Raw genomic sequence first — 26,254 nt, 5'->3', positions numbered from 1 at the left:
GGGGATGTGTACCTTTCCTCCAATCAGCTTTCAGATATCAGGGAACTCTAAGCTTTGCAGTGTGGCTGATGTCACATCCCCATTGACTGCTGCTAGAGCTGAGAAAAAATCCTTTGATCTGTGTGTTTTTAGAACAGTCTACAAAAGAAATGGCTGCCGATAAACAGGTACAACTTATGTAAGAGGATTTGTTTCATCTCTGTGTATTACCTGAGTCTAGTCACAATACTGGTTATATGTAATTTTTACAACCACTTTAATCATATCGCTCACAAATACTGTGCACAGCCAAGAAGTCAAACTGAGCCTTGACCAAATTCAGCTTGACCTTTCAATCCAGGCCAAGGTAAGCAAGTGAACTTATTTTGGAGACAATATGAGACAAGATTCCTTGGAAGAATCTATTATGTTGGGAATGGTTGACAACAGAAAAGGACAACAAAGGCGAACAACAAAATGTATGGAAATGATAATGAATGAACCACCGAGGAGGTTTAGGACAAATATCAGCAAAATTATATTTGAAGACTGTCTAAATGGTTTTCATGAGTTGGCTCAAACTTGATAGAAGGTAATAAGTGATTAATGCAATATGACTTAGATGGCTTGTTTTTAATATTTTCAGTTGCAATTAAATATAATAATTCTCAGGACTGATTTAAAACCAGGTGGAAGCCATATGATTTACAGGAAACAAAAACAAAAAAACGTCTCAGTAATACATAGCATTTGGTAACTGTAAAGAGAATTTATTGTTTTCAGGAGGGGGAAATCAGAAGGGAAACCAATAAATACTACTTCTAAAATGTATTCAGTCCAAGCAGAACTGTGGTGAAATCTCAATATGTGATTGTATGTAAAAATCCGCTTTATCGGAAAAATTATTAGAATGTATTAGAGCTTTAGCACATATTCATACTGTATAATTCACACATTCATTTGTGATATGGACAGCAATGACTCATCAAACTTAATAGAATATACACCAGGATGACCTTAAAATATAGACAAATTAAGACATCCAGTAATAGATGGGTTAGGTAAAAGGCTGTTTACCAAATCAAGAAAAAGAAAATTCAATCTCAGACAACAGCAAGATTTCAGGTATGGCCAGATTACAAGATAGCATAGGCATATGATAACAATCTAATGCAACTTTAGTGTATCTCTGCACTTACCCCACAAAAGTATACATGCAGGGGTGAAAACAAGACTTAGTATTCTACGGTATAATGCCAATCCACCAGTGAACTCATTTTTGTGTTCATGAGACAATCATTTTAATTTACGGCAAGACCCATCTCTGCCACCGCACATGCACTAGTCTGTAAGCTCGTTTTTTTTTAGGCGTGTTAGTAATGTGACTGTGGCTTTGTGGGTAAGTGCAAAGACCATTCATCAGGAAAAAATAAAATTGAGAGCAGTATACTAAAAGTAGTTTAAAAATAGAAAATGGACCTTAAAATGACTCTAAAGCTTGTGATTTTTTTTTTTAAATAACAAACTTGTCATACTTACCTGCTCTGTGCAATGGTTTTGTACAGAGTAGCCCCTATCCTCTTCTTTATGGGTCCACTGTTGGTGGCCTCTTGCTATGGGAACACTTGAGAAGGCTCGCTCCTGAGCCATGCTCTTGTGAATGGACATTGTCCATTGACACATGGGGTGTTGCTCGGCACTGCCCACATTCTCTTATCATTGGCTTACTGGCTGTGATTGACAGCAACAGGAGCCAATGGCTTCCGCTGCTGTGTGAGCCAATGAGGAGAGAGATACCTGGGAGAGCCGCTGCTCTCGTGCACATCTCTAAATCGAGATGGGGCTTGGGTAAGTATGGGTGGCTTGAAGGTGGAGGCTGAACTAAGAAAGCTTTTTTAACATAATGCATTAGAGCCCTTTCACACTTGAAAAATGGCTATAAGACGCCGAGTGCTTTTGCAGCACTTTTTTGGCACTTTTGCGGCACTTTTGTGGAGCTTTTAATGTGCTTTTGAGGCATTAGCGGTGCACTTTTTTTTTAAGGACACGTGACTGAAAAACTGCTTCAAGAACCATTTTGAGGCGCTTTTGAAGTGCTTTTCAGGCGCTTCCCATTCATTTCAATAGAGAGGGGCGTTTTTAAAACATTCTCCAAAGATGCTGCTTGCAGGATTTTTTTCACCACCCCGCCAGGGCACCGCTTCAGTGTAAAAGTATTTATTGATTTCAATGGGAATAGGTTTTCGTGAGTTTTTCAGGTGATTTTTTTAGTGCCAAAGCGTTTGAAAAGCGCCTCGGTATGAAAGGGATCTTAAGGTAAAAGAAAACCTTCTGCCTTTAGAACCACTTTAATTATTTATAAATTATTTTTTTTAGGTTTTGGGATCCTGAGATCTATAGATCTCTAAACTACTAGAGATCTGATGCTTCTTCTAAAGTATCTTTTTCAGACTCAGACAGGCAACCAGTAGGCTAACAAAGGTTGATTTTTGTCATTTTAGAATTGGGTTACCTTAACATTCTCTTGCTCATGAGATAAAACTGGCTGCTGAAGTTGACTGAAATCTGATCAACAATGATTAGAAAGTAATCTCCCAATGCAGTTGTAAAATGCTGTAATTGGTCCGATGATTTCTTTAATCCAAATATCAAGCTTATTGCAACCAATCAGAATTCACTTTTCTGAAATTAGACCGGAAAAGTTTTAATGAGTAAGTCTGCAAACATTGAGTTTTTTTTCAGATGTTGGCCATGAGCCAGTATAACTCAATATGTTAAGGATCTGAGTTTCTGTATTTCAGTATCTTATTTCCTCCTGGGAAAGCAGGAAAAGGGCAATTCGGTGGTGCTAAGCAAATCATTGATACTATTGTTAAAATATTCTATAAAGTTTTACAATAAGAAAAGATGATATTAAATTAGTTGATTTACTAAATGAGTCAATTTTACCCAATTAAGTGGACAAAAATGTAAAAAAATAAAGGGAAATGTTTGCATATAATTGGTTGTTTGAAGTAAATCAATTCCAAAGTCAGAGAATGCAAAACATTGTGAGAGTGATAATTTTACATACCAGCAATGAGAAGTGCAAAAAACTGTGGGCCTTTTGAGAATAAACATCAGGTTATGAAAATTAGGTTGTTGCCAATAATATTTTCTAATCTGTACTACATAAATTGACAGCTAGCTTTGTAGCTGCTGTGAGCAGCTGAGACACTTTCAGTTTCTAAGTATTTTTTTTATACTAAAACTGTGTACCAGTTAAAATCCAAGATGAACATCAGGGAGCTGTTACCACTTATCTAAGTTAAATTGTATCAGAAAAAAACTTTAGAAGCTTACAAGATGTGACTTTTAAAAGAAGAGAGCAGAGATGTTATTTGCATGTATAAAAAACAAAACCACATCAACTCTTGCCAAAACTGTAACTCAGCAACATGACTGTGATATGTCTTTCATCTGGTGTCGGACAACTGAGGATATGGTTTTGAACTGGAGAAGCCAAGATAAGAAAGTCAATCATCAAGCACTTTTTGCATGTTTGAACTTGTTCCATATTCCCTTGAGGGACCTAGTTTACATTGACAGGTTTCAGGTTATATTAAGCCAACTTTTTGTTCTGCTCCAGCTTCTATAAACACATGAAAAATAAAAACATTTTCAACATTCATGGACTACAACTGTTTATTGTTGTGAGCTAGAGGTATGCTTCGGGTTGAGAATGAGTTCAATGAAAAGGTGAACAAACTGGCCATATTTGGTCAGTTCACCCACCTGCCCGGACTTTGAGCTTATGTAGCCAGAAATCTGTCATTTGGAAGTGGTAGTCCTACTGCCACTAAATGACATTATAGATCAACGCTAGCTTCTGTTTGTAAACAAGCCAGCAGGGATCCTTGGTTACATCATTGACCAAATATGGATCCCGCTGCTGTGTTTATATTCCATCAGCACTGGGGATCTGTCCTTTGCGATGGGCGTAGCAGTGGGTGAATATCATAGGGTTTGGCAAGTCGATATGACTTTGGGTCAACATCTATGGGTGCTGCTCATCATGATTGACATGGATGTGCATTGCTGAATGAAGTGATTCATGTTGCAATTACATCGATGGACATTAACTATTTTTCTAATAAAGAACTTATTTCATCACTGGGGTGTTTTTATTCACTATTCATATTATTTTTTAGAATAAGTAACATGGAACTCATTCACCTGGGGTTTTTTTTATCTGGGGCCCCCTTATTCTAAAAAGGGCTTTCAAAGTCCCCTCCCCCTGAAGTCCCAACCATCCCTTTTGGAATACAGGATGTGGGGATACCTGGGGCCTCCTGATTCTAAAGTACCCCCCCACAAACCTGCACATTCCTTTTGGGGGACAGGATGTGGGGATAAGGCCCTTGCAAGAGAGGAGGCTTTGTACTAGTGTTTATGGTACTATTGGAGAGGGGGGGGGGAGTGATATCTGGGCGAACAGTATGCCTTGTAAGGTACATCCCAATGTTGAGGGCAGGGAAGGGGTGCACACTAAATCCTTCCTCTGTCATAATTCAACAGTTTTTCATTAGTATTATAATTATTATTATTATGAGTAAAAAATGGTATGGAGTTCCCTATTAAATTCATAAATGACCCATATCCAGTCACAGCAGGCCAGTGAAAGGGGACAGCAATCATGTGCCCCCCCCCCCCACCTCCATACCTGGCAACATGCCCTCAACAAGGAGGGTACCTTGCAAGTAAGGGGAGGAAAAGCCCCCCCCCAACCCCCCCTTTTCAAGGCACCTTGTTGTCATATTAGCCAAGAAATCTGGCCCCACTAGGTGAATGAGTATGCATAGTTGAGGTTCTTCTCCCCATCAATGGCTTTGTTACTCATTAATTTAAAATAATAAAAATAAAAACACCCTTACGGAAAGTTCTTCTCCCTATCAATGACTTTGTTACTCATTTATTTAAAAAAAAACAAAAACAAAAGCGCCCTTATGGCAAAAAAAATCCTTTATTAGAAAAAAAAATTAAAACATGTCCTGTGATGTTAATTAATTGTCAATCACATGATCCAGTGGTGCCAATCCACATCAATCACGTTGAGCGACACCTGACAGTGCTGACCTGCTGACACGTTGACCCACTGTGCTCAACGATCTTCTAATAACAGATGGAATTTTTGCCATATTTGGTCAATGACGACAAGGGCCTCATCCCCATTGCTTGTCCCCCAAAAGGATGTGGGGGTCTGTGGAGAGGGAACTTATTGCACTTTCGAATAAGGGCTCCAGGATTTCTACCCCCCACTAGATGAATAAGAAAGGGTACAGGGTTACATAGTTGAGGAAAGGCATATCCTAGGGAGAATGTCCAGGGATAAGTCAGGGCATTCAAACGCCAAGCCTCTGGGAATTTATACCACCCTAAGAAGGCTCCGCACTACGAGTTCTCTGGAATGACCAGGAAATTCCCAAAAGTTTTGCGATATGCTCATATGCCTCAGTGTTTAAGGCACACTGGTGTTTGTCTATCCAGGTGCAACTGAGGAAATTGGCAAGATCATTCTATTTTCCTGGGACATAAATTGCTTCCGAATCCCATAGATTCAATTAGGGCCTAGATCAGAGCCATATCAGAATTAGTTCCAGCCCTTTTCTCATGGAATAGCTGTGAGTGAATATAAGCTACAGCTGTCCTGTTGTTCATCCTCAGTTGTCCTAAAACTTCCCTTGGTGCAGGGGAGCAAAGGACTGTAGGACCATAACAGCTGTTCTGATCTCCAGTATATTTGGTATCAGTCTGGAAGCTTGGAAATTCGTCCTTGTCCTGCTAAATCTGTGTAATGAGCACCCCTGCTCCACTGACTAGCATCTGAGCTCAGCATAGCAATCTGCCCTGGAGCAATGGAGCAGTGCCTGAACAGATTTAATTGGTGCATTCATTACCATAGCGAGTTCTTTATTCTCTATGATATTTTGATTTTCTGTCTTAAATCTTTTTTGTCCCATTGTGAAAGGAAATCATATCTAGAATTACTGCATTCTTCAGGACCACAAACCACAGAAATGCTGAAACTGTGGATGGATAAAGATGTGAAGATATGCATCTGAGAGATCAAATGATAGCACTCAGTCCCCTATATGATTGGTGGAATGATAGACTGGAAAGGCTCCATACAAAAGCATGACACTTGGATGCATTTGCTGAGACATACTTTAGGTCTAGGACTAATCCTAACTCACTTTTCTTTCTTTATCAAGAAAAAAAAAGAAAGTAGATGCTACAGAATATTTCTGTTTGTGCATCTGAAAATATTGGATGAAGATCTGAGATTTTTTTTATGTGACCAGTAGAGTTGTCTGGTTTAGAGGAGGACAAGACCTGAAAGCCCAAAAAATTGCCTTTTGAAATAGTGGAAATCGCTCATGGATCTTTGAAAGTATTCATTCACACCCGAGCAAATGCCTGAATATGAGCAACCACCAGAGAGAAGTGGACATTCACATCATCAAATAAATGATTGGGTGTGAATCTTTGGATCTATCTCTGACCAGGTCTCCTCTCGGTTGCCTCTGGCTGTAAGGTTTTCTGTCTTGAGACAGTATCATGGCAATCCTACAACATAACTGAGGCTTTCACATTGGGGAGAGCTCAGCTTAGCATATCTAATTTTCTTTGACAAGGTATAGGTTTCTGTTCAACTTTTTTGATTTCCTCTATGATAACTTCTTTTATCTCCTTCATGTACAGAAAGGACTTGTTTAAATGGGGTTAATATTGCTGTACTCTGTAGGTTCTTCAATAGGAAACTCCCAATGTCCTCCTTAACTGCTGCCACAAACAGCTCTTCTAAGCTGAAATCAAATCCTGTGGGCCATAGCTCTTCTAAGTGATCACCGTAATGCCCTCCAGAAGTGTCCCCTGATGGAGTCTTAAACCATCACATTTGGAGTTGCCAGCACCTGGTCATGACTATTCTCAATTAGGCACAAATGACAAACCAATTTGTCTGGAAGAGCAAGATGACCACAGACCCAGCAAGAAATCTTAGGGTATTTGTACCGTAAATGTGTACCAAAGCTGCATTTCTGTTGGTATGAACATGAGTGATTGTGTGTGTGTGAAAATTATAACGTCTTGAAGAAGGTGACATGCATCTCAGTACGTGTTGATTATTGCAGGAGGGCTGTAAAATCATAAAATTTTTATGAAATAAGTCCCAATCTCACACTCTGTTTTTTTTTTCCTTTTATTTACCCCACTATTACCTTTTAGAGGAGGTAGTGTCTTTATTTTTTTTTTAACAATGCTGTCCATCATAATACCAAAGAAGGAAAAAAAATACAGGTAGAAAAAATGTATGCAGAAAGAAAGTTATCAGTAGATAAAGTAAATTCAACCCTTTGAGAATCCAGATGCAAGAGAGTAGCAATAGAGGAGGCCAGTAGGATAAGGTGAAAGCTGGCAGACCCAAATGGCAGAGTGGAACTTTCCAGGCAGCATAGGGGCAGGCACTCAGCTGCCATTATGTAAATGACTCTACTGGGAGCAGCTCAAGCCCACCGCCATGGCCTGTCTCTTAGCACATGTAGAAGAAAAAAGCAGCTTGGCTGCCACCTTGAGCCAAGAGCATAATCCCCCACTGCTGAAGAAATGCATGGAAGAGCTAAGGGAGAGTGGGGAAATGAATAGGAGCCACAGGAGATGAAAACATAGAAACAAATGATGGAGACTCAAATTGGCTGGCCAGCTGCAGGAAAATGACAGGTAAGGATGAAAAAATAAAAGGAAAACAGATAACCTGTCTATGGAGGGACAGAAAAAAACAATGAGCAGTAGCAGGGTTGACCCATATGAAAAGAAAATGTGTTCTTTGGGGTTTAGAAGCAGAGCAAACCCCTGGTGTGCGACCATCATGAGCCAGGAAAATACAATGTAATGCCTAACCAAAGCCGGCCATAGGTTCCAATTTTGGCCAGTTCAGCAGGGACTGGCCCAAGATTCAAATCATCTATGGGCAGGCTGAATGTATCAAACAACTTGGGTACAACCAACATACCAGATTTTTATATAGCAGCTATTTACTATAGCTGCTGGCAATAATCACTGTGTTCTCCTGGCAGGGATGGCTCCCTGCATTACCCTGCCAGGAGAACACAATTGCTCTGCGGGAGGGATTTCCACATCAAAACTGACTGTGGGTGCAGGAAAGAAAAAAACACCATCCATGGCTGGCTGGAGACATGGTTAATGCATGGCCAAGCAACTGCATAGACTTGTAGCAGCTAATGCATTGTATCCACTACTGTGAATATAGGGGTTAGAGATGAGGGGAGCGATTGTTTTTTAGATGTGTTTCTAGTGTGTTTCTTTGGGGTGTATTTGGGATATTTTCCCATTTAGCTTTCTTTGTATTTGTGGTGTTTCCCCTGTTTGGAACTGTATATTTGATTATTATTTTACTGCTTAATTTTTCTTTCTGTCCAAAAAGTAAAACAATGAGGCCATGGAAGGCTTTTTTAGTACAAATTAGCATGTATACCCTTCAAAAGCCATTTAAGGCCAATAGCATCCTTAAAACAACCTAAAAACACATAGCCTTCTCCCAAAATGGCACTAGTTTGCAAAAAAGTCCAGATTCTCAGCAAAATTTTAAGAAAATTAAAATGCTCAATTGCACTTATGCCTAGCGAAGAGTATAGGGTGAGTATTTCTTTTCCCCATATGCCTACAAATTTAGTCTTACAAAATGTACCACTTGAGAATTCTTACTGTATCAGATCTTGATCACACAATAGTTGCCCTTTCTTATTACTAAACATAGATGATAAAAACAAGTGTTACAATTACAGTAGTTGCATAGGAAATAAGGACTGACACAATTAGATAAGTGGTTCCTATAAAAAGTTAAACAAGAGGAAGAGTGAATGGGGCTATGGAAGAGTAATAGAAATATATTTTTACATACACCATGGTCCAGGAATGGTTATAGCTCAGAACTCCTGATCTGGCAACATAGAGTATTTACCAAAGCTTCTCTTAACAGAGCATTTAAGTTTCAGAAGGTGAAACGGGGCTGATATACTAGGGTACACACTACCAAAGATAAAGAGCTACTCAGATCTAAATAAGGTCATTTCAACAATGTGTCCATAGAAATATAAATTTAATTTCAAAGCATTTTTGGTGACATCACTTATAATTATACAGACCAGCATAAATCCAAAGCAAATTGAGTCAGACATTCAAATAGCATTGACTTTCATTAACTACAGAAAGCAAGTAAGCTTTCCATTAAAGTCTCCTTTAAGCGGTCCATTGACAAAGGTCAGCTTCCAATATGTTTTTAGATGTGGTCTCTTGGGAAAGGGAGTTTCTACTGTAACTACATGAACACAAAATAGTTGCTGTTGTTTTTGCTCTGCACAACTGATTGACTTAGTATTTGTAGCACATGTGGCTTGCAAGCAGTGTGTATCTGGGATTTCAAAATGTTTACCCTGGTAGACCACTGAGTTACCACTGTAAATACCCGCCCATTCCTGCTGTTCTGCAGAAATACTGTTTAGTGTGGCATAGAGTTGCAGGCCAAAGTGTCTTTCAGTATACCTGGCAGTGACCTCAATCTGAATTTATCCTGAAAAAATTTCAGCCAAACAGTGTCATTTTTGTGATTTAAAGGACTCATGTTTGACTCCGGTGGAAAAAACACTGATCACACTTTAACATTTTCAAGTATAATATTTTTGCAATCTTAGGGGCCAGCCAGCACTCTGTACTTATGAAAAATGGACAGCTTCAGCGGAAAAAGTAACTTTCACTTAGAAAAGTATGGAAAATTGTTAAGGGACCATAGCTTAAGACGCTGAAGCTAGCACAGCAAAGTATATGATATGATACAGTGTGTTTTGCAGAAATATGAGAATATGTAAACTAACCTTTTACTAAAAAAAAGGGTATAAATAAAAAATATAGTTTGGACATTGGAACATGGAAATGTTGTTAATCATAAAAAAAAGGTATTTCCTTTTATATTGCAACCAGTTCTTGAAAAATAGTAAATATAGAGTAGATATATGCATTACCTTTTATTTTAAAACCACTTCTTGAAAAATAGTAAATAATTATACAGTGTATACTGTATGTAGTTCTGCAAAAGTAAATCTGTCAAATATACAGACTTTATCATGAGAAACAAAGGACTGTTAAATGTCTTAACAATCTACATACACTATATTATCAAAAGTATTGGGACGCCTGCCTGTACAGGCCCATGAACTTTAATGGCATCCCAGTCTTAGTCCGTAGGGTTCAATATTGAGTTGGCCCACCCTTTCCAGCTATAACAGCTTCAACTCTTCTGGGAAGGCTGTCCACAAGGTTTGGGAGTGTGTCTAAAGAAAAGGTTGTTAATTCTTCCAGTAGCGCATTTGTGAGGTCAAGCACTGATGATAAGGCCTGGCTCACAGTCTCTGCATCAATTCATCCCAAAGATATTCTATCAGGTTGAGGTCAGGACTTTCTGCAGGCCAGTCAAGTTCTTCCACCCCAAACTCATTCATCAATGTCTTTGTGGACATTGCTTTGTGCACTGGGGCACATTTATGTTGGAACAGAAAGGGGCCATCCCTAAACTGTTCATACAAAGTTGGGAGCATGGAATTGTCCAAAATGTCTTGGTATGCTGACGCCTTAAGAGTTTCCTTCACTGGAACTAAGGGGTTAAGCCCGCCCCCTGAAAACCAACCCCACACCATAATCCCCCCTCCACCAAATGATTTGGACTGGTGCACAAAGCAAGGCCCATAAAGACATAGATGACTGAGTTTGGGTTGGAGGAACTTAACCGGTCCTGACCTCAACCTGATAGAACACCTTTGGGATGAATTTGAGCAGAGACTTCGAGCCAGGCTTTCTAGTCCACATCAGTGCCTGACCTCACAAATGCGCTTCTGGAAAAATGGTCAAACATTCCCATAGACACACTTCTAAGAGTTGAAGCTGTTATAGCTGCAAAAGTTGGGCCAATTCAATTTTGAACCCTACGGACTAAGAATGAGATGCCATTAAAGTTCATGTGTGTGTGTAAAGGCAGGTGTCCCAATACTTTTGGTAATAAGGTGCATTTGGCATCCAAGAACTGAGCAATAACATGACTGCTGATTGCACAGTTCTCAGTCAGCTTCTGCCTCTCCAGCACTCATTGGAGCATCAGGCAGAAGAGGGGGCATGCGCAGTTGGCTTTAGCTCTCAGCCATGTGCTGAGATCCTGAGCCAGCTGTTAATCAGACAGCTGGGTGGATCCCAACAATATGGTTGGTATCTATCCAGAGCCTAGAGTGGCTCTGTGACATCAGCTAATAGCAGGCAACAGCCCGCTAAAAGCTGACTCTGGGTCACAGGAGAGCAAAAGTAAGTGCATTCCTATGACCCAGAAGAGAATAACGGACAAATAAACTTTGGCCATACTTCTCTTTTGACCTTTAAGCACAGGTTAGTAGGTTGGCTCTTAATATCACATTTTTAATCAATTGGCATTTCATTCATTTGACTTGCTGACCATGGGTTTCCCATTTTATCATATCAATGAGAACTTCCATTGCAATTGCAAACCAAGTTATGACTGGTATAAATCGTATTTTGTTCATTTTGTTTCCCCATGTTTTAAGGACTCATGTAGACAGGTGTTTGTGTCAAACTCCGCCTTTTCCATTTGAATGTAGTTCTACTTAAGCACATGCATTGGAATGCAATATGCAATGTTTGATTAGAAAAGGTTCTGCTTTCCTGCAATCCAAATGCATCCGATTCCTAATAGGACTTGCCATGCCCAAAAAAACACAAAGCAGGTCAAAAGGACCTTGACGTCAATAGAATTCTGCATTTGACTCCATTGACCTGCATTTGACATGCATTTTAAACATCAAACACAGGAAAACAACTTTTTAAAGGAGCCCTTACCGATCTGAGCACAAAAATTGATTATAATTCCATATTCCACATTCTACCTCCTAATTGAAAATCATTTAATATTTTCCAACCAATCCAATTGCTTGCAAGAAAATTGATTGCAAATGATCGAAAGATGGCAAAACAAGGTTCAGTCCTCACTGAAAAAACATAATATTAAGCTGTTAATCTTGTGCCAGAAAGACTTTCCATTTTTTTACATTTTCCCAGTAGCAGTTTAACAGAATAGGCATTCAGATGAATGATGTGACTGGAAGCAACTATAACCTGCGGTTTACTAAACAGGTATAAAATTATAAGCAATGATGCAAAACAGGTTCAGGAAGGTAAAGAGCATGCATACACTGTCTGCAGAATAATACAAAACTTATTAAGAAAGCTGTGCAAGCATGGACTCTTCACAACAATGTCTTTGTGACTCAATCAGTCACATGTGACGGGTAGTCTCTATAAGCTTTTATACATTACTTTGGGGGTAAACAATTTCAGAACACAGCTACTTGTGACTATCCTTATAGACAACATCCATCACAGTGAAGTCTGTGGTAGCTCTGGTAAAACAGGTGAACAGCTGGGGGGATGGATAAAGGGCCACCTCTCCGTAGCTGGTTTAATTTGGTGGAAATCACAGAGGAGCTCTCGAGACATATCCAGGAAACCAAGGAGTTGTGGGAAATGGAGTTTTGGGATCTGTGCCTGCATGTAAGCATTATGAGTAAATGGGTACTCCACTACAGCAGTGGCACCCGTCCCAGCATACATATTAGTCCAGGAACAGCACCTTTGTGGGAGACAATCTCTGCGCTGTTCCTGCACAGATGAACTCTGACATCCCACTATGCCAGCTAATCACTGTCTTAGCAGGCATCAATAAATCCTCAACTTATCCTTTTCAGGTCAGGGGTATCACATGCCCCATTAGGGGAATGCGACTAAAGCTCCTGGTCCCTACAATCTGGAGTTTGAAATACTATTTGAAGAGTTGGTTGTTTATTTACTATTTCTGTATAAAGGTTTTTATTGCTTCTTGTTGGGGAAATTTCCGCTCCCTTTCTATTGGGACAAGAAACAAAAATTGTTTATAGTAGAGTCAGGACAGGTTGGAACCTCTGACTATTTTGGTGCCTTCTTGCGCCAGTGACTTCTGCACCCACATTTCTGGTATGATTGTCACAGGGGAACGTGTTCTGGCAACAACTGTCAGGGGTTTCCACTCATTTTGAAGAGATTTCCTCTCATTTCCTCTTGCGTTTCTTAAGTAGGACATGAAGGGAAATCTCATCAATTGATATTTCAATTAAAAAAAGTTGTGACTTTAGATATACAATATGTTCAGTGATAACCTCTACCTATATACCCTAATTGTGTATGTGTGTATGTATATAAATATATATATTTATTTTATTTATTACAGGTACTTACTGTATATAGCCCTGTCAATTTATGCAGCGCTTACATATACATTGTACATTCACATCCGCCCCTACCCTTTAAGGAGCCTACAATCCAAGGTCCCTAACTCACATTCATACATACACATAGTAGGGGCAATATATATATATATATATATATATATATATATATATATATATATATATATATATATATATATATATATTATAGTTAGGTCCATATATATTTGTACAAAGGCACAATTTTAGATTTTTTTAGGTATTCACCAAAACATATTTAAGCTATAGTTATGTAATAGATATGGGCTGAAAGTGCACACTCTCAGGTTTAATTATAGGGTATGTACATCTAAATCAGAGGAAGGTTTTGGGAATTGAAGCTCTTAGGAATAGCCTTCCCCCTTTTTCAAGGGACCATAAGTAATTGGACAATTGAATCAAAGGCTGTTTCATGGCCAGGTGTGGGCTACTTCTTTGTTATTTCTTCATCAATTAAGCAGGTAAAAGGTCTGGAAGTAATTCTAAGTGTGGTATTTGCATTTGGAATCTTTTGCTGTGAACCGACATCATGTGTTCATAGGAGCTGTCCATGCAAGTGAAACAGGCTATTGTGAGGCTTCAAAAATGAAACAAAACCATCAGGGAGATAGCAGCAATATTAGGAGTGACCAAATGAACAGTTTGGTATGCACTGGTAAGCTCAGCAACATAAAAAGGCCTGGATGTCCACAGAAGACAACAGTGGTGGATGTTTGTAGGATCCTTTCTATGGTAAAGAATAACCCATTCACAACATCCAGACAAGTGAAGGACACTCTCCAGGAGGTGTGCGTATCATTGCCAAAGTCTACAATCAAGAAGACTCCACGAGAGCAAATACAGAGGGTATACCACAAGGTGCAAACCATTCATAAGCCTGAAGAACAGAAAAGCCATATTAGACTTTGCCTAAAAACATCTAAAAAAGCAAGATCAGTTCTGGAAAAGCATTCTTCGAACGAAAGAAACAAAGATTAATCTGTACCAGAATGACGAGAAGAGAAAGTGTGGAGAAGGATTTGAACAGCTCATGATCCAAAGCACATAACATCATCTGTAAAATATGGTGGAGGCAGTGTGATGGCATGGGCATGCATGGCTTTCAGTGGTACTGGGTCATTGGAGTTTATTGATGATGTGACAGAAAACAGAAGCAGCCGGATTAATTCTGCAGTGTTTCGAGATATACTGTCAACCCAGATTCAGCCAAATGCAGCAAAGTTGATTGGATGACGCTTCACAGTACAGATGGACAAATATCCAAAACACACTACAAAAGCAGCCCAGGAGCTTTTGAAGGAAAATAAGTGGCATATTGTGCAATGGCCGAGTCAATCACCTGATCTTAACCCAATTGAGCATGCATTTTACTTGCTGAAGGCAAAACTAAAGGCAGAAAGACCCACAAACAAAGAAAAACTGAAGACAGCTGCAGTTAGAGCCTGGCAAAGCATCAGAAAGGAGGAAACCCAGTCTTTGGTAATGTCCATTGGTTCCAGACTTCAGGCAGTCATTGCCAGTAAAGGATTCTAAACAAAATATTAAAAATGAGTATTTTATTTATGATTATATTCATTTGTCCAATTACATTTAAGCTCCTGAAAATGGGGGGACTGTGTATAAAAATGTCTGCAGTTCTTAAAATTTGTACTTGATATTTATGTTCGAACCCTTGAAATAAAGCCGAAAATCTGCACTTCAAATTAATTTGGATTATTTTGTTTTAATTTTATTCTAGTGGCATACAGTGCCAAAAGAATGAAAATTGTGCCTGTGTCCAAATATATATATATGGACCTAACTGTATATATACAGTATATACTGTATATACTGTTAAAATGAAGACCAAGTGTATATCTGCTGTAGAAAGTGCATACATTCTATAGTCGTTCATTCTTTGCTAGACAGGCTAGCAGGGCCTCCATGTTATTTACAGCTCTTCTAAATCACTGCCTTCATACACTCAGTATGTATATCTGTATTCTGGACCATTACCAAACTATTAGAAGATTTCCAGTACCGTACATAATTCTTTCTATCTGCCAAATAAGGCAGCGTGCAAACAGTCTTTAGCAAAACCAGATTCTGAGCGATCCATTGGCCAATGATTTCTCAATACACAGTGGACCTGTTTTACTAAATCTGATCTCTTGCTGCTAGAAAGTGTAAGGAGTCCTGGTGCATTTCACAGCACATGCAAATGAACGGGTAAACAAAAATGTGCTCAAAGAACAGTCTCTAACTCATTCTTTGCGTTTCCAACACAAGGCTTTCATTAAAAAATAAAAACACAAAAGATATATAAATTCATTCTTTATACCTGATAGATTTGAATATCTGCTGCTTGCTTCATTGGTTTCAGTAAGGCGGTACTCTTTAAACTGTGCACATACATATTCCTGTGCATTTACCACAACAATAAGCTTTTACTTAAACTGAATCTTTAGTTATAAAAGAAAAACTGGCTAGTATAAACACTTTTATTGAAGAGGAGACTTTGTATGTTCCTTCTGTTATGAAAGTTTCTTACCTTCCTGCTAACAGGTCTCTAAGGATTGTACACTGAGCTGAACATGCACAACTAGTATGTGATCAATCCTGGCATGCATGGAGTGACACCATCCCAGGATAGCCAATCAAGATAACCAAAGATACTAATTCTAGAAGAAGGCCCGGATGGATCAAGATTAGGGTTGCCACCTCATCCCTTTAAACCAGGACACACATTAATTACACAGGTTCTGTGGCTGATTAAGGTGATAATTAAATTCACTTAGTACCTTATGTGCATTATATTAGCCTCAGAACCTGTGCAGATTAATCTGTGTCCTTGTTTAACCACTTTACGACAAGCGACATAGACCTACATCGGCTGGCTTTGCGTGGTTGTACCGGGGTGATGCCTGTAGCTAGAGGCATCACCCCAGTACCGTTTTTTAGAGCCGGCGGTCTGCTTTCCGGTGGTAATAACCAATGCGGCCCGGGAGCCGCTCGATCGTTACCCTGGTGAGCGGGAGGGGACGTCCCCCCTTCCGTGGGCTGGATGGAGTCCCGATCAATGCTGGAAGCGGCTTCGATTGGGTCTCCAATGACGTAACCCGGAGGCGGTGTCCATGACGTCACGTCCGGTTACTCTGCTGCTAAAGGCGGCAGATTAAAAAAACGAGTGTATTCAAAAGTGCCGTTTTCGGCGTTTTGAATACATGGAAGTGTAGTGGAGGGATCGAGGGTTTTTTAGACCCTCGATCCCTCCATAAAGAGTACCTGTCACTGCATATTGCTGTCACAAGAGATGTTTACATTGCTTGTGACAGCAATAAAAGTGATCAGATTTTTTTTTTTTAAAAAAAAACCTGTGTTAAAATAAAAAAAAAAAGAAATAAATAAATAGGGGAAAAAAATGTAGCCGCCCCCGTCGCCGTTAGCTCGCGCACGAAAGAAAACGTATATGGAAGTCGCGCTGCAAATGAAATCGATGTTCAAACCACACATGTGAGGTATCGCCGTGATCGCCAGAGCGTGAGCAATAATTTAAAAAAAAAGAGTTACACTCTAACTCTAAACTGGTAACCGTTAAAAAAATTTAAAACGTCGCCTATTGAGATTTCTATTGACCGTAGTTTGTCGCCATTCCGCGGGTGTGCGCAATTTTAAACCATAACATGTTGGGTATCTATTTACTCGGCGTGACATCATCTTTCACAATATACAAAACAAATGGGCTAACTTTACTGTTTAGTTTTTTTTTAATGCAGTGAAATGTGATTTTTCGTAATTTTTCCAAAAAAATGGCGTTTGAAAGATTGCTGTGACAAAAAATATTGCAATGACCGCCATTTTATTCTCCAGAGTCTTTGCTAAAAAAAAATATATATATATATATATATATATATATATATATATATATATATATATATATATAATGTTTGGGGTTTTTAAGTAGTTTTCTAGCAAAAAATACTGATTAAAACTTGTAAACAAAAAGTGTCAAAAATAGGCTTGGTGGTAAAGTGGTTAAAGGGATGAGGTGGCAACCCTAGTCAAGATGTCATCAGCAATAAGGCAGCACATTGATGTCACATCACTGGAGGGAGGTAAATACTGCTTTGAAGTGCCCTGTGTATTCAACTTTGTGCTATGTGATTGTTCATTAAAAAAACATTTGGTTTGTTGTTTATACAATATGTTAAAATTTTCCCTTGTTTTATTTATTTAGGTTTTAGTGTTTTCTTCTTTGTGGTTGTTCCCTATTTTTTAACCACTTCCCGACCACCCGCCGCCTATTTACTGCGGCAGGATGGCTCTCCTGCGCAAACCGACGTAGGTCTACGTCGGTCGCGCACGGTAAGCTAGGCAGCAGTTGACAGCAGGGAAGGCGATGCACTGGTTAATCAATTTGCTGAGCTATGTTGACATATGGACTTTAGATGGTTTTTACCTATTGGGGTTTTGTGCATGTCTATTTATAAAATTATTTTGGAAACAATGTATGCATTGTATACCTCTTGAGTGCTATAAGCCCCATTACTCTTCTTTTCATATGTTTGATGTGGATGATTATACAGTATTTCACAAAAGTACACCCCTCACATTTTTGTAAATATTTTATTATATCTTTTCATGTGACAACACTGAAGATATGACATTTTACTACAATGTAAAGTAGTGAGTGTACAGCTTGTATAACAGTGTAAATTTGCTGTCCCCTCAAAATAACTCAACACACAGCCATTAATGTCTAAACCAATGGCAACAAAAGTGAGTACACCCCTAAGTGAAAATATCCAAATTGGGCCCAATTAGCCATTTTACCTCCCCGGTGTCATATGACTCGTTAGTGATACAAGGCCCCAGGTGTGAATGGGGAACAGGTGTATTAAATTTGGTGTTATCACTCTCACTCTCTCATACTGGTCACTGGAAGTTCAACATAGTACCTCATGGCAAAGAACTCTGAGGATCTGGAAAAAAAGAATTGTTGCTCTACATAAAGATGGCCTAGGCTATAAGAAGATTGCCAAGACCTTGAAACTGAGCTGCAGCAAGACCATACGGTGGTTTAACAGGACAGGTTCCACTCAAAACAGGCCTCACCATAGTCGACCAAAGAAGTTGAGTGATCAGCGTCATATCCAGAGGTTGTCTTTGGGAAATAGACGTATGAGTGCTGCCAGCATTGATGCAGAGGTTAAAGGGGTGGGGGGTGAGCCTGTCAGTGCTCAGACCATATGCCGCACACTGCATCAAATTAGTCTGCATGGCTGTCATCCCGAAAGAAAGCCTCTTCTAAAGATGATGCACAAGAAAGCCCTCAAACAGTTTGCTGAAGACAAGCAGACTAAGGACATGGATTACTGGAACCATGTCCTGTGGTCTGATGAGACCAAGATAAACGTATTTGGTTCAGATGGTGTCAAGCATGTGTGGGGGAAATCAGGTGAGGAGTACAAAGACAAGTGTGTCTTGCCTAAAGTCAAGCATGGTGGTGGGAGTGTCATGGTCTGGGGCTGCAGGAGTGCTGCCAGCAATGGGGAGCTGCAGTTCATTGAGGAAACCATGAATGCCAACATGTACTGTGATATACTGAAGCGCATGATCCCCTCCCTTCAGAGACTGGGTCGCAGGGCAGTATTCCAACATGATAACGACCCCAAACACATGTACAAGACGGCCACTGCCTTGCTAAAGAAGCTGAGGGTAAAGGTGATGGACTGGCCAAGCATGTCTCCAGACCTAAACCCTATTGAGCATCTGTAGGGCATCCTCAAAGGGAAGGTGGAGGGGCGCAAAGTCTCTAACATCCACCAGCTCCGTGATGTTGTCATGGAGGAATGGAAGAGGACTTCAGTGTCAACTTGTGAAGCTCTGGTGAACTCCATGCCCAAGAGGGTTAAGGCAGTGCTAGAAAATATTGGTGGCCACACAAAATATTGACACTTTGGGCCCAATTTGGACATTTTCACTTAGGGTTGTACTCACTTTTGTTGCCAGCGGTTTAAACATTAATGGCTGTGTGTTGAGTTATTTTGAGGGGACAGCAAATTTACACTGTTTTACAAGCTGTACACTCATTACATTGTAGCAAAGTGTAATTTCTTCAGTGTTGTCACATGAAAAGATATAATAAAATATTTACAAAAATGTGATGGGTGTACTCAGTTTTGTGAGACACTGTATTGTTCCCCTTACAATCTGATATGATTAGAAATAGCCAGGGCTTAGTTCTGCTTTAGGGCAGCCCATTCATTTTGAATGGACTGCCAATGTACCCAGTACAGAAAGCCACACCTGACCTTGGTTTGGTAGTGTATACCTGTGTGTCGAAGCATGCTGCAACACATGTACATTGCTTTAGTGCATTGCATTGCCATTCAAAATGATGCAACACATGCATCTGTATTTAGGATCATCAGTAAACAACAATCCAAATTACAATCAGTCATAAATTTAAACAATTAATTAAAAACATACATGTATCAGTATTAAAAGTGGTTTACACGCATAGATACTCTCAGCGGCCACTTTATTAGGTATGCCTGTTCAATAGCTTGGTAACACAAATTTCTAATCAGCTAGTCACATGACAGCAACTCAATGCATTTAGGCATTTAAACATGGTGAGGACGACTTGCTGAAGTTCAAACCAAGCATCAGAATGGGGAAGAGAGGGGATTTAAGTGACTTTGAACGTGGCATGGTTGTTGGTACCAGACAGACTGGTCTGAGTATTTTCAAAAAGTGCTGATCTACTGGGATTTTCATGCATAACATAAGGGTTTACAGAGAATGGTCTGAAAAGGAGAAACTATCCAGTGAGCTTTGTTGATGTCAGACGAGAACGGGCAGACTGGTTTGAGACGATAGAAAGGCAACAGTAACTCAATTATAACCACTCATTACAACCAAGCTACGCAGAATACCATCTCTGAACACAAAACACATCAACCCTTAAAGCAGATAGGCTACAGCAGCAAAAGGCCACACTGGGTGCCACTCCTGTCAGCTAAGAACAGGAAACTCAGGCTACAATTTGCACAGCCTCACCAAAATTGGACAACAGAATACTAAAAAAACATTGCCTGGTCTGATGGGTCTCGACTTCAGCTGTGACATTCAGATAGTAGGGTCAGAATTTGGCGTAAACAACATGAAAGCATCCTGCCTTGTAGCAATGGTTCAGGCTAGTGGTGGTGGTGTAATTGTGTAAGGGATATTTTATTGGCACGCTTTAGGCCCCCTTGCACAAATTGAGCAGGGTTTCAACGCCACAGCCTACCTGAGTATTGTTGCTAATCATGTCCTTCCCTTTATGACTACAGTGTACCAATCTTCTGATGGCGACTTCCAGCAGGATAATGCACCATGTCACAAAGCTCAAATCATCTCACCACTGGTTTCTTGAATATGACAATGGGGTTGCTGTACTCCAATGGCCTCCACAGTCACCAGATCTCAATCCTATAGAGTACCTTTGGGAAGTGGTGGAGCAGCAGATTGACATCATGAATGAGCAGACGACAAATCTGCAGCAACTGCGTGATGCTATCATGTCAATATGGACCAAAATCTCTGAGGAATGTTTCCAACTCCTTGCTGAATCTATGCCACAATGAATTAAGGCAGTTCTGAAGGCAAAAGGGGGCGTACCTAATAAAGTGGCCAGTGAGTGTAATTGTTCAAGTGGTCTGAAGCGACTGACAATTCCGCCGTGCTAATCGACACAGGGTAGTCTAAATTGATCGAAAATCTCAAAAGTGATTAAATCTTCCTTTGCAATAATGAGTGTTTGAGGCTTTTCTTATTGCAAATTGCAATTCATGACCAAATGACCAAATAAATACAAGCAAAGCTCAAAATAATCTAATAATTAGTATTTGTAATTATTTTAAACATGCTTTAATTGGAAAAAATATTTATAATTTAACTGCAATTAATCAGAAGCTTAGATAGCTAGATTTATCATGGCCTTTTTCTTTACTTTAGATGTCTGGTGAAAGGAAGACTACGTTAAAATATCTAACACCATCTTATGAACATTATTATATTACGTGCTGGCGTAATAAAGGCATTATGTGAAACTTACCTGCAAACGAAGCCCTGTTGTCACAGCAGGAGGCCGCATCCATCTTCGCCTGTCTTCCTTCCGGATCCAAGGACGCATGGGCGCGGGAGCCGCCGGTCATGGCATGGGGCTCTGAAGAAACGGCACAGGCGACCGTTCCTTCAAAGCGCATGCGCAGATGACGTCATCGGCAGCATATGCAGGAAATATCTCCTAAACAGTGCACATTTTGGAGATATTTACAGTACCTATAGGTAAGCCTTATTATTGGCTTACACTTTAGGTACAAACAATCAGTGGAAGTTTGTTTCCACTTTAACCTCCTAAAACAGACAGCCCTGCTTCACTGCAGTAGAGTTATAGGCCAGTTAGCGGGTGTGTGATTTAGTAACTAAAACTCATGATAACAGAGTGAGGAAGTAAACAAATAAAGGTGATATGTGCATAAAAGAAGTTAGTTTGATGCCAATCATATCAATATACACGGCCTGGCCAAAAAAAAAGTCGCCACCTGGAATTAATTAAGCAACTACCTAAACTAAGCATGCAGTAATTATCCTATTGGATAGTCACTGCATGTGCCCAAAGAATGAGGTCAGCTGACTACCTGAATATACTGAATGACCAGGTTATTCCCATCAATGGATTTTTTTCTTCCCTGATGGCACGGGCATATTCCAAGATGACAATGCCAGGATTCATCGGGCTCAAATTGTGAAAGAGTGGTTCAGGGAGCATGAGTCATCATTTTCACACATGGATTGGCCACCACAGAGTCCAGAACTTAACCCCATTGAGAATCTTTGGGATGTGCTGGAGAAGGCTTTGCACAGTGGTCCGACTCTCCCATCCTCAATACAAGATCTTGGTGAAAAATTAATGCAACACTGGACGGAAATAAATCTTGTGACATTGCAGAAGCTTATCGAAACAATGCCACAGAGAATGCGTGCCGTAATCAAAGCCAACAAAATATTAGAGTGTGACCTTTTTGTTTGGTGGTGACTTTTTTTTTTTGGCCAGGCAGTGTGTGTGATGAAAAAAATGTTCACTGTGTATGATTACATATACTGTGTATGTAATTACATATGCACATCGGGCTGCCTAATTTTTGCATTACACAAAAAAGCTCTGCTGTCTTCTTTGCAGTGCTACACAGTGGATGTGCTTTACTTATCCGTCTTACAATTCAAGTCTGTGAGTCAGCTGCAGAGATGTATAGTAACTAAGTAGAACTACTTCACTACTGTACTTAAGTACCGAAAGGCGATATCTATACTTTCCTAGAGTAGAATTTTTTTCTCCTACTTCCACTTTTACTTCACTACATTTTTTCGATGATTTCAATACTTCTACTGCAATATTTTTTTTTTGTGCTGCATAGTTACTCGTTACAATTATAAAAATTACCACTGCCAGAACAGTAGATGGCAGGTTTCATGAAGCTCAAAACATGTGTATTATCAGCGCATAGGAAAATAAATGCTACTGTATGTATAAATAAAAGCTGCATTTGAAATAATAAAAAACAATATGATGTTCAAACTTTTGACTTATTTCTTTAATAACTACATAACACAGTACTTGTACTTTTACTTTCAGTACTTGAGTAGCAATTTTTTTTTTCAAAACTACTGCTACTTTTACTTTCTGTACTTGAGTAGCAAAATTTTTTTAAAAAACTACTTGCAATAGTTAAGTACAAAAAATGTTGAATACTTTAGTACTTCTACTCAAGTCACTTTTTGATCGAGCACTTCCACTTCTACTCAAGTCACTTTTTGATCGAGCACTTGTACTTTTACTCAAGTATGGGTTTCGAGTACTTTATACAACTCTTGTCAGCTGACACGTTATACACAATGCATGAAGCTGTTTGGATCAGGTAGCAGTTGGTCAACGCAATGTTAATAAATATGAGGGATCAAGCATGTACAAATGTTACATATTCATATTTTTTAAATGGGTTCATGGTAAACTTTGCAAACATGATTATAAGAAAAAAAGTACACTGAACTCTCCCTTTAATCCCCTTTCACAGCCATTATTTTGTATGGCAGAGGTTGAATGTTAGCATGGCCCTACTCCAATCCAGATTATGTGTCAAGAATGAACCTATTTTTGCAATCATTTACTGTTTATGGCATCATATTCATAACCATTCCTACATTTAAATAAATAAACCACCATAAATAAATAGATTTCTTTGTTGTACCTATTTATCATCTATGCAGATTTCCATTATATGGCATAAAAATGCATATGATCAAAGCAAATAATGGAGGAAAAAAAACAGGAAAGCTAAACTTACCAGACCATCGCAGTTGCTCAATGCGACAGATGCACCAGGAATATCTGTTATTTCTCCAACATAAGCACAATTGGTCCACAGTGGCTCTTTTTTCCAGATGTCCTCTGTGTTATTTGCAGCATAGGTTGTATTTCCAATATGGCTTCTGTTTTCACTGTTCCCAGGGTCATCATCATGCCACTCCACAACAGCCCCTGGAGCAATAAGTCGAGTGTTTGGCTTTAATTTGAGGTGGAATTCTTTTCCAAATGCCGTAACATTGAAGTAGAGAGGTTGACGGCTATGTGATGTGTCTCTCTTTAACCTCCTTTTCTGACTTATGGACACAACATTGGAAACGCGGTGTCCCTCTGCGTCCGTACTTATTGGTGTTACCAGTTCATATTCTCCTAGTATCCTGCCTACATCTGAAAAAAAAAGGAACAATTTTTTTTTGTAACTTTAATGCATTATCATTAACAAGTACACAAAACCCCGTTCACATAGGGGCGATGCTACTTGCTGGGGCGACCTGTGAGGTCGCGGTGCACAGCGCGCACCACGACCTCGGTGCGTCATGCACGGACTTCATATCATTGAAGTCTATGCAGGTCACCTCCAGGTCGCCCCAAAGTAGTACAGGACCCTTTTTCTAAGTCGGAGCGACTTGTGTCGCTCCTATTAGAACGGGTCCTGTGCTAATCAATGGCACGCGACCCACCGCGACTTGTCAGGCGACCAAGTCGCCTGACAAGTCGCGCTAGTGTGAACCGGGTCTTAAAACAGCTGTTATATATAAACTATTTGAACAAAAAAGTATTATTGTTTAGAATTGTTATTATCATAATGATACTCTTTGGCCAGGACAGCAAGGTAAAAGGAATCTGGACCAAGCCTCAATTGTACAAATTGTGATTTTTTTTTTTACTTTTCTCTCTTTTGTCCACCTGTGGACATTTGTGGGCAAACTCAGCGAGAGAACTGTAGGAGGAAAGACTCATTTACATCTGCATTGTTGTCTGAAGAATGGTCCACAGTGGATCCCTTTCAAGAGAATGAATGGCTGACATGCATTCAGGATGTGATACTTCTGCCTTCTGAATGCCGTTTGTTTTTTTGTTGACAGCCAAATGCCATTTTTGAATGGCAATACTGCCCTGTAAACTAGAGCCTAGCTTTTGGCTTGCTGTTGTGGTGTGGCCCCATTCACTTGAATGGATCAGGTTCAGCAGCAGTACTGCTTGCCAACTGCGACAATGGGGATCCTTATTTTTGCCAAACTGCAAAGCATTAGGGATGTGTGCATGTGTACAACCTTATCTGGCAGCCTTTGCAGCTTAAGGGGGGGGGCATTAAAAATGTGACTCAAAAGCCTATTTTTACCATACCCCAACCTCAAGTGTAAAGGGACAAGTCAGAAATTTCAGTGAGCATTAAAATGTGTGTAAGCTCTCATATTTGCTACTTTATATGGTAAGGTAAATATACCACTAAATGTGTTATGCAATACTGTATTTGTCCCATTGATGCCTGTTGCATTTCTGCCAGAAATTTTGCAAGCTGATAGCTATAAACTATGTGTGTGCTGACGGCTATCTAATAGCACTGTTTTTAGCTTTTTCTCTGGACTACAGAAGACCCCCATGTTATGGAGAGGAGGAGAGGTAGTGCTAAAATACTATCCTTACGACAAGAAGATTAGCTCCACATGGGCGGCTTTTACCACCCCCGATCTACTACCTCTTAACAAAAAGAGCGACCACTCGGGTGAGTATACATTGCCACGCCCACAATGCTTAGGATGGCACTGCCCAACAAAATTGCCCATTGAAGCCAATAGGACCACGCCACAACCACAAGCCAAAAACTTGATTGCAGTGCAGTATTTTACTGCAAAATCCTTATTTGGCTGGAAAAAAAAATGAAAAAAAAAAGGCATTCAGGAGGCAGTAGTATAAACCTCTGAATGCCTACAAAACTACAAAACACCTCCAAAAAGCAATCCACTGTGGACCTATTTTCAGTAGGATGGTAGGGACTGCTGCCCATGTGAATGAGCTCACAGTGTATTATTGGCTGGATTACCAGGTGAGAATAATGGAAAAAATCCTGGATAAAAAGGAAAACCAATTAAGCCACTACATTTAAGGACTGATAAGTTGCAATACGTTAAAGTATTTTGTATGTGGATTTTGTACATGGATTTTTTATACACACTTTAAATAAATTCCACAAACAGTCCTTAAATTGTTAGTATGTTAACCAATGTCAGTTTTAAGCAAAAGCTTTATTAGTTATAATTACTTAAGGATAATTTGGTAATATTTTGTTCCAAGAAACCAACCTGACTGTCCTTGCAATCAGAAGGCTCCCTCCTCATAGGATTTGATTGACTCCAAGCCAATGGCTCCTGCTGCTATCAGGAAAGCTTATGAGACCAGGAAGAAGGGGGTGCTTGGGATAGCTGCTGTTGCAAGGTTTTTTTTTACCTAAGTGTCGGTTCACACTATA

The 26,254-nt window shown here is 39.6% G+C and overlaps 1 protein-coding gene across 1 annotated transcript in view; it reads right to left on the bottom strand.

Moving 5' to 3' along the window:
* Window positions 1-26,254, bottom strand: part of ADAMTS3 (ADAM metallopeptidase with thrombospondin type 1 motif 3) — a 264,587-nt gene that overhangs the window by 210,087 nt on the left and 28,246 nt on the right. The window contains exon 3 of the mRNA XM_082244160.1: window positions 23,765-24,171. Within this exon, the coding sequence (XP_082100286.1) occupies window positions 23,765-24,171 (407 nt within the window). The remainder of the gene's footprint in view (window positions 1-23,764; window positions 24,172-26,254) is intronic.

This window comes from Pelophylax lessonae (assembly GCF_965119305.1).
Source record: "Pelophylax lessonae genome assembly, chromosome: 1".
Lineage (NCBI taxonomy): Eukaryota > Metazoa > Chordata > Amphibia > Anura > Ranidae > Pelophylax > Pelophylax lessonae.
Note: the sequence above shows the minus strand (reverse complement) of the source record. Positions and strands in the feature narration are given on the sequence as shown.